The sequence below is a fragment of the Pteronotus mesoamericanus genome, unplaced genomic scaffold (assembly GCF_021234165.1).
Source record: "Pteronotus mesoamericanus isolate MK-2021 breed Mesoamerican mustached bat unplaced genomic scaffold, CSHL_Meso_final scaffold_83, whole genome shotgun sequence".
NCBI lineage: Eukaryota > Metazoa > Chordata > Mammalia > Chiroptera > Mormoopidae > Pteronotus > Pteronotus mesoamericanus.
The window spans coordinates 3,380,463-3,390,170 of record NW_026555328.1 but is presented as its reverse complement, the minus strand read 5'-3'; the positions used below and the strand labels follow the sequence as shown (position 1 = coordinate 3,390,170).

At 35.6% G+C, this 9,708-nt stretch overlaps 2 protein-coding genes across 2 annotated transcripts; one reads left to right on the top strand and one right to left on the bottom strand.

Moving 5' to 3' along the window:
- The first annotated feature begins 963 nt into the window (after positions 1 to 963).
- On the top strand, positions 964 to 2,071 carry LOC129062629 (olfactory receptor 5AL1-like). The gene is given in 3 exon segments (XM_054563641.1): positions 964 to 1,118; positions 1,121 to 1,684; positions 1,800 to 2,071. Coding segments are annotated over 3 exon segments (948 nt in total). The 5' UTR covers positions 964 to 1,006.
- A 5,734-nt stretch (positions 2,072 to 7,805) lies between these two features.
- Positions 7,806 to 8,756, bottom strand: LOC129062721 (olfactory receptor 1038). Its single transcript, XM_054563744.1, has one exon. It carries the CDS (start codon positions 8,754 to 8,756, stop codon positions 7,806 to 7,808), a length of 951 nt encoding a protein of 316 aa, XP_054419719.1.
- Between the last annotated feature and the right edge of the window lie 952 nt (positions 8,757 to 9,708).

Here is a 9,708-nt window from a genome sequence, read left to right as displayed (position 1 = left end):
AACCACAGAAGACCTCAAAGAGCCAAAACATCTGGAGGAAAAAAGAACAAAGCCAAAGGTATCACACTCCCTGATTTCAAATTATACTGAAAAAATTGTTTTGGGGTATTTTGTTTGTTTGTTTGTTTCTTACCCAGATAACTGGTTGGAAGCTAGCACCATTCACTGAGTTAATAAAAGAAAATCAAATTTATCTCTCTTCTGCTTAAGTAAAGATTATTAAAAACTGCTCCCTTTTAAGGAGCCAGAAACCAGTTTGTATTTCTACAAGTATCCTGAAACTTTTTCTTCTCCCCCTTTGCAACTGGATGTTTGAAGATACAAGATAAGTGTGTTTTCTTAATCATTTAAAATGTATTTTTAAATCTGTTATTCATATTTTGTTAAAAAGCAAGTTGCTTACATTCTTAAGGTGTTTTTCCTCTTTCATCCACAAATACCACATAACAGTTTAAGGAAAACTAGGAATCATAGTAAGATCAAAAAAAATAATAATAAATAAAAATTATCCTAAATATTTAGTATAGAAGTCATTAGCATTCAAATTTTGTTTATGACTTTTCATATTACAGCTTTTGGAATTAAATTTTTGAATTTACTGCTTCTTGTTAATAAAAATTTTTCAGAGAAATTAGGACAATTTTGTTTAAATATTCCAATAATTAAAAGGTTATTTTTGGCTATCTGTGATTAAATAACTCTTAATCTTTATTTTTCTCTTATTTAAATAGTTATGGAATAGATTATTCAATTATGTAAAATTTTAAATAAAATACTCTCTATCTTTACAAGTCCCCACAGAGTTTAACATTTTGAGGTTTTTGCCTAGAACAAGGCACTTCATTCTGCAACCAGAACTAAACTGAAGATTCTCCTGTGAGTGTGATTGCAGTGGGTCAGGATCAGTTCCTAACATCTGCTCGATCATTGCCAGTGGAGACAGGAATACTAACGCCGTGTGCTCTAGAGGGTTTTAAGACTTAGAAACAAAACTTCAATCTATTCCATGGCCACAGGCAATCACTCAGCAGTATCTGAGTTTCTCCTCTCAGGACTCACCGATAACCCAGACCTTCAAACCATTCTTTTCAGTATATTCCTGGTAGTCTATGTAGTTAGGGCCTGGGTAGTCTTGGTTTGATTATGCTAATCCAAGCCAGTCCTCAGCTTTACATACCCATGTATTTTTTTCTCAGCCACCTGGCTTTTCTGGCTTTTGTTGATTTTTCTTTTACTTCTTCTGTCACCCCCAACACCTTGGTGAATTTTCTGCGTGAAGTTAAAAGTATACCATGTTATGCATGTGCGATTCAGGTGTGCTGCTTCATCACATTTGTAGTTTGTGAACAGTATCTGCTCTCAATCATGGCCTACGATCTGTATGTTGCCATCTGCAACCCCTTGCTCTATGTCATCCTCATGCCTTGAAGACTCTGTAATCAAATCATTGCTAGCACATATATTTATGGGTTCACTGTGGCTCTTGTACAGACAGTGGCAACATTCCACTTGTCCTTTTGTGACTCCAACATGGTCAACCACTTCTACTGTGATGATATTCCCTTGGTTGCTCTGGCTTGTTCTGATACCCAAGTCAAAGAGCTGCTGCTGTTAATCACTGAAGGGATCAGTACCCTTTGCTCTCTTCTGATTGTGGTCATTTCTTATGCCTTCATCCTCTTTGGTTGCTCTGGCTTGTTCTGATACCCAAGTCAAAGAGCTGCTGCTGTTAATCACTGAAGGGATCAGTACCCTTTGCTCTCTTCTGATTGTGGTCATTTCTTATGCCTTCATCCTCTTTGTCCTGAGGATCCATTCTGCTGAAGGAAGACAGAAAGCTTTCTCTACCTGTGCTTCCCATCTGACTTCCGACACAGTATTTTATGGGACAATCATTTTCATGTACCTACTGCCCAAGTCAAGCCATTCTCTGAACACAGATAAATTTGCTTCTGTGTTTTATGTGGTAGTGATTCCCATGTTAAACCCATTCATCTATAGCTTGAAAAACCAGGAGGTAAAAAACTCACTGGAAAGAATGAAAGAAAACTTGAGCTTAGCTATTAAATAACTGAGAATTCATTGAACAAGAAAAGATAAAAGGACTTTGAGTTGTGTCTTATCTAAAGTCACAATGCTGATAAATAGTAGAGCCAAATTCCTCATTCAAGGGCTCATAGTCACTCAAAATATGTCCCACCTACTGTCATTCTCAGTGATTTCAATATGAAAAGTGATTTGTAAATTTTGAGTTGTTGAATTGTAAAAGGGGGGGGGAGAGAGAGAGAGAGAGATCTGAATCCTATCTGGCCATAACTTTACCTTCATAATGAAAGGAACAGAGAATGGGAAAATAGTGGGTGTCATATTGGGACATTTTGGTCGCACTGAAATAGGACATTGGTATCTTGTATCTCAAGCTTGCTGCATAGATAATCTGAAAGATGTGTCAAAGTGTAATGGTAAGAATTGTTGGTTTAAACACTCTGGATAATCTGCATTCAGCTGAAAGAATAGCTCCAGCAGGATTACCTTGACAATGAGCATTTAGTGACACTGAGTCTGTATCAGTTTAGCTCATTGGAACCACTTAATACCATTGTAACTCATTGTATATTCTACATAAATTGTGTTTAGGAATGTGGACTCTTCATTCACACAGTTTGGCTAACAATTCTAGTTTTTCCAAGTAATAGCTGTTGTCATTGGTAAATTATTCTACATTTCTGTATCTTGGTTTCCTCATCTTTGAAAGGCAGTAATATTTCCTTTTTCTCAGGCTGATTGTAAGATTAGATAAGATTATAAACACAAAAAGCATTGCATAGTTCTTAGCACATAGAAAACTCTTCATAAATATTAACTATTATATTTAATTATTAACACTGTTATTGTATCAATGATCCCTTTTTTTGGATACATGTAATGGGGTAATAGCTTTTTATGAAATAGTTGGCAGCATGATGTGCTAACCCACAGACATAGATACAGTGTGGTGATGGCCAGAGGGAAGGGGAGTGGGCAAGGGTTGGGTGGGGGTGGGCAAAGGAGGAGAAAATGGGGACACCTGTAATAGTGTCAACAATAAAAATGAAGTTAAAAAATAAAATGAAAATGGAAAGATGAAAGAAATGAGTTACTTTACTGTGATTTTTAAAGCAACTTAATTCTTTTACATTTGTTTCTATGTGTATTTATGAACATATTTTAAACTGAATTTTTTAGGTTCCTCTAGTATTGCTATTAAAATAAGCATTGTTTATTTTAGATCAGGTGAATAGGAAGGGTTGGGCACAGGGATCACTCTGTTTTTGGTCAAAAACTGCTGAACACTCAGCATAGTCTGGGCAGGGGAAAAAAAGGAAAAAAAAGAAAAACTGAAAAAAAAATAAGCATCATTTATTTTCTTGAAAAAAGAAACCACTTTTGTTACCTGTAGTTGCATTAGTAAATTATTTAGTTCTAAACTTTTCAAAGTGAAAGATAAAGCTTTGATCTATTAAACATTTTTCTGGGTGTCAGATGCTGGTTGAAGTGCTTTAAATGGGTTCTCACTTAATTTTCATAACACTCTTCTGAGATGGGTATTTTATAGAATATAGAAATTCAAAACAGTTACATAATTTATGAACACACAGGTTGCTAATAAATGGAAAAACAAGAGCCCAATTTTTCCAATTACGAAGCTTTCGTTTTTAGTGACTATCTTAAATTTCCAACTACAGTTACACAACATTAAAAAAAACTGAATAACGATTCACAAATTGTCACTCAAACACTAGATTTAAATCAAGTTTTTCAGCTGTCAAATATATAATCAGAGTGCTATGTGAGCCTGATCATGGCGGGACAAATGGATCCCCCATGTTACTCATATACTCGGGAAAAGGAAGTGAAGGGAAAAGTCACCATGTATGGGGCAGGGGACCTTCTGCCTTTATCACCTCTTTGCTTATTAATGATGTTAATTTCAGATGCTTCTGAGAATCTCCCTTCTCCCCCTCAAAGCCAGATTGTTAGCTGTTCTTATAAAGCTTAACCATATTTCACTTTGACATTTTGATGTCACTGGGTCCCCTTTGCTTATATAACTATCTTGGTTTAGAACCCAAGAAAAGAAGCTTATCAACTCTGGGGGTTAATTGTCTCACATTAATTGAGATGTGGAGAAATCTTCTTAAATGAGTATTAACCTGTGTGATTATTTATATAACAATATGCCTACACCTTACGTTTAATTCCTGGCAGAACAAATTAAGCACCAAGAAAGTCTGAGGAAAAAAGAAGTCTATAAATATATAATCACCAGTGATTCTTCATAGATTACACTCTAATTTATTTGAAGAGATCAAAATATGTAGAAAAATATGGGCCTCCCTGAACTAATACATGAATAAGAAATATAATTGAGAGAATATGAGGAAATTATAAGTAAGCATACAAAAAAGTATAAATTAAATCATTAGAATACTTATGTTCTAGATGTATTTTTAAAATTGTGCTTCTAAAGCAACTGGGTTTTTTTAATTAAATCATGTTTTAAAGAAATTTTAATTTTATGCATTTTATTATTTATTATTTTAAAATTGTGCATCTTATTTTGAAGGTAAATAGGTTAAAAACCACTTAATTTATCTATTTTGTAAATCTTAATTTTAACATATTAACCCTGATGAGTGTGACATTTGTTAGTAAGAAGACTAAATGAGTTAATAAATGCTAAACATGTACAATTAGGCCAAACAATAGTAAATGATAAATCTCAACTATTTCTCTTTCTTTTATTATTAAAGTTAGTGCAGAAATTTTAGTATTGGGTGGATCATATAAATAAAACATAAAAACAAGTTATACAGAAAGGATGCTGTTTTTTTAAGAGAAATGCAGTCTTCACTCAAAAAAGTGAAAGAATGGAAGGAAAACTAAATCAAAGAAAATATAGTAGAAAGTCTAAAGCTTTTAGTATCGATATCCAAGAATTATTGCTTGGATTTTTATTGAAAGGAGACCACAAATTAGTTGTAGGTACAGAAAAAATAACTCTTTTTCTTACAGGTAGAATGTCTTCAAGATGATCCATGTCACAGACGATAATGATAATAAAGCTGCTATTTACCAGCCCTGTATTAGGTGCCGATGATTGCATCTTGATCCATATGTGTATTTCTATCTAAATGTTTACACTTCAGTTTGTAGGATGAGCATTTTTATTATTTTACAAGTAACTGAGGCTTTATATACCATAAAACTAGGAGGAGCAAACATCAACTTCGGGCCAAACTTACTGAAATCGGTCATGTTCTTCACTGACTTTGGACTCTACCAATGATTCTTTCTTCCCTCCCTTCCTTTCTTCCTTCCTTCTTTCCTTCCTTCCTTTCTTCCTTCTTTCTTTCTCTTTCTTTCCTTCATCAGCCTCTTGATTCTATGTTCAGATACAAAAATATTATGAAGACCACAGAAGGAGGGGTGAAAATACAAACATTTTGTATCACTATACCTGGAGAAAACGGGAAGAATGTTGATTTTAATAGTTTGACTGAGGAAATGGTGTTTCAGGAGGTGAGCCCAGCTACCCAGAGCAATGGCTGGTGTACAGTTCTAGAGGCTTCACAGAACTGTGTGCACCATGTTATTCAGGAAGAAGCTGAGTAATATGTCTGTCAAGTACACTTGAATGCCTTGGTCCCTGAGAAAAGCCAGGCTTACCTTAAGAAGTGACTGCTGATGGTAAGGAATTATATTTGTGTAAATATGTGAAAACTTCAATGAGTCTATTGCTGTTGTTAATCACTTTATGAAGCAGAAAAGCACAGAGAAATGCCAGAAGGGCCGTGCGTGTTTCTCAGGTGAGATGTCAAGATTCTACAGGTGCGAATTTCCTTACTTGTAAAAAGAGAGAGGGCCTATGATGTTGATATGTGTCTTGTAAGTGATATGTGAGAAAAGGCATGCATATCTGTCCAAATAAATATACATTCTGAAATTAACTGTGGTGAATAGAAACATCATGTTTCTCTGTCAAAACTCCTTTAAAACTCTGAGAATTCATTCAATTCACAAGGTTCTAAAAACACCTTCTGGCAGAATATCTGAATTATTTACAAAGTAAGTGCAGAAGGGGAAGTAATTACCCAGTATCGCAAACCTCAGACTGTCCTTTATACAACTGCAACTATCACAGTTTCTTTCAAAAGTGGTAAAATAATAAAATATTAAACCCCTAATTTATTTTTTAATGAAGTGTCAAAATAAAAGCATAGCAAATCATTGATTTTTTTAAAAAAATTCATGTCATGGTCCTAGAATAATGATTAAATAAATAACAGGCACCTAAGGTTATTTCTATTTGGACAAACATGCAAATACAGTGAATTTATTCATTTAAGAAAAATTTATTATAAACCTTGTCCTTCAGTTATATTTAAAAATCTGATACTGACTATTAGATTTAAGTCTAGATAATCTATATTATAGTATCCCTTATTATTAACTCACGCAGTGTTAGGAAAACAAAATTCAGATAGACTTGAATTTGCATTTAGAATTTTCATATAACTAGTGTTGTGACCTAGTCGACTTAGAAAGAACTGAGACCCCAGAGGTGAAACCTCACACACTTTTATGGGTTTTTTTTTTTAAACTTTATTAAGTAAGACTCCTTGAGTAAGTGCCTGGAAGGTAATAGAAACCCAACCAAATCTGTCCTTACTTAAAGACTGATTATCTTTCGAGTGCTCAATGAATTAAATTTTAATTACATATAACACACATTTATATAACAAACATTTACTTAGCACTTTTTATCACAGGATATTTTTCTAAGTATTTCATAAATATTAACTTGTTGAGTCTTTAAAAGAGACCAGTGAGTCATGTCCTATTGTAACTGAATGCAGGTTCTGCTCCCTGCTGCAGTGAAGTCCAAACTTGTGAGACAGGTGCTGGTCAGAAAGAGAGTTTTATTCAAGGACTGGCCACCCAAGAAGTGGGGGACCCTGTGTCAAAGCTCAACTCAATATCTCAGTGCAGGCAGAGGTTTTACAAGAAGGAAGAGAGGGAACAGAACAAAGAGATTAAGGGTAGGGGGTTGAAAAGTTCTCTATGGGCAGATGAGCACAGTCCATTCTGATAAGGACCCGAAAACTAGTCAAACAATGGTCTAACAGTGGTCTGGTTGTGCCATCCTGGTTTTGTGTCATCCTGGTTTTACAGATGAAGGTGAGCAAATCTCCCAGAGTTGGGATGACTTAAGGTCAGAATCTGTATCTTCTGAGTTAGTTCCTAGAATTCTTATACAAATATACTGTTTATCTGCAAGCTACATGTTACTCCGAGTAAGCATTTACAGAAACAATATCAAAATAATGGTGGGGTGGGTTACAATTCCTCTCTGAAACACTATTATTTTCTAAAACTGGAGAAAGAGTCACAGAGTTCAGGCCAATTGTCCAAATTTGCACAGCTGATAACGGAAGGAGATGGAATTCAAACTCAAGTAGTCTTGGTCCAGAGTCCTGAGTTCTAACAAAAATATGCCACTGCCTCTGCTTGAAATACCCATGTGTGTGTTTGTGAGTGTTTCTGTGTTTGAACAAAATTTCAGTGGTCTTAGAAGTCTGAATGAGTGTCTGAATCATACTGAGTTTCCAGGACTGGCCCACATCTTTGTAGAGAATGTCAAGGTCTGTTGAAGGAACAGTCACATTTTCAGTTGATTGGGAAAGAAATACATGAAATACCAGCAAGAGAAAGCTTGCTTTCTTTCCCTTTTTGTATGTAATAAAGCATTTATTATTATTATTTTATTTCAATATATTTAAGGTTTCACATCCTTTATTCAAGACTTTCTTGCAGGCACCTTTCACCTCTTTGTTTCTTAGACTATAGATGAGGGGGTTCAACATGGGGATGACCACTGTGTAAAACACAGATGCCATTTTGTCTGTGTCCAGGGAGTGGTTTGATTTGGGCTGCAGGTACATAAAGATCAAGGTGCCATAGAATATAGTAACAGCCACCATATGGGAGCCACAGGTAGAAATGGCCTTGCGTCGCCCCTGGTTGGAGCGGATCCTTAGGATGGAGGCGATGATAAAGATATAGGAGATGAGGACAATGGAAGAGGAACAGATCATATCAAAGCCAGCAAAGGCAAAGATCAGAATCTCCTTCATGTGTGTGTCCGAGCAGGACAGAGCCAAGAGGGGGATGTCATCACAGTAAAAATGATTAATGACGTTGGGGCCACAGTAAGTGAGACGGAAGGTGATAATGGTATGGAACAGAGCAACCAGAAAGCTGTACACATATGGAACTGCCACCAATTGAACACAGACCCTTTTTGACATCACCGTTGAGTAATGCAGGGGACTACAGATGGCCACGTAGCGATCATAGGCCATGGAAGCTAAAAGGAAACACTCAGTGATCATGAAGGTGAGAAAACAACCCAGTTGTACGGCACAAGCATGGAAAGAAATAGTGTTGTATTCCACAACAAAATTCACCATCATCTTCGGCGTGATGGCAGAAGAGTAACAAAAGTCAACGAAGGCCAAGTGACTGAGGAAATAATACATAGGTGTGTGGAGTCGAGCATCACTTTGGATTAAGGTTATCAGTCCAAGATTACCCAGCACTGTGACCAGATAGATGACTAAAAACACCATGAAGCAGGGGGCCTGAAGCTCTGGCCGGTCTGTAATCCCCTTGAGAATAAATTCAGTGACATAAGTGACATTAACTTCTGTCATTTATTCTGGTGGATTTTGCTGCAAGTTGAAGAATAAAAATGACACTTGTCATGGCCCCTGCCGGTGTTGGGGAGAGGTGATTGCTCGTGTCATCTCACCTGGAATCATGTCTTCTGGTGGTTGAAAAGTACACTTAGCTCTCTATGACAGGCAGCACCCGGCCCAGGGAGAGGAGTCTTTCACTCTCAAAACGGTCTTCTTATCAGTTATTTCGCTTTGTAATTTCAGAAGGTAAAGAAGTATGTTGGTTAAAAGTTAGATATTATCTGAAAAAAACTCTCGAGGCAACTAACACTAATATTTTGGTGTCTTTATGGAAACTATTTTTTATGCATATATAAATATGGCAGCACAAAAATGTGTGATTCATAAGTGAAACTATACTATCTCCTTGTGTTTCAATTTTGTGCATGTTCCCCATCTTTAAAATATACCAACATAATCTACTATGACTTACTCATTTTCCTGTACCTCATTTCCAGTTATCTAGATAAAGTACTTCAGTCTCTACAAGGTAAAACAATTAAGAAATATGTGAAAGTACACAATTTTATTGACATAGGAATTAAAGAGACTTACGATTTTTGATCAGTTCAAAATCCACGACATTTTGAAATCTGTTGCCCAATGAGTTATCAAGTAATCTATCAGATTGCTAATTATTTTAACTTACACATAGATAAATATCTTTCCCCATAAATATGCCAACCTATTTCAAATGCTGAAAATATCCGAAGCACTTAATCTAAAAGGCTAATAGGTTTCACTTTTTAGTAATATATCCTAAAGCAATATTCAGTGGTGAGCACAATTTTATGGAAACATAAATATGTAGTGAAGTTCTTGATGTGCGCTTCAAACTAATTGTAATTATTTGTTTTCCTGCCAGTCCTGAAAAAGAGGATTAGTCTCATTAAGCCCAACATTAGCCTATGTAAATTTTATTTTGGCT

Excerpts from the sequence above, each read along its gene's own strand:
- LOC129062721 (XM_054563744.1), bottom strand. The coding sequence starts at position 8,756 with ATGACAGAAGTTAATGTCACTTATGTCACTGAATTTATTCTCAAGGGG.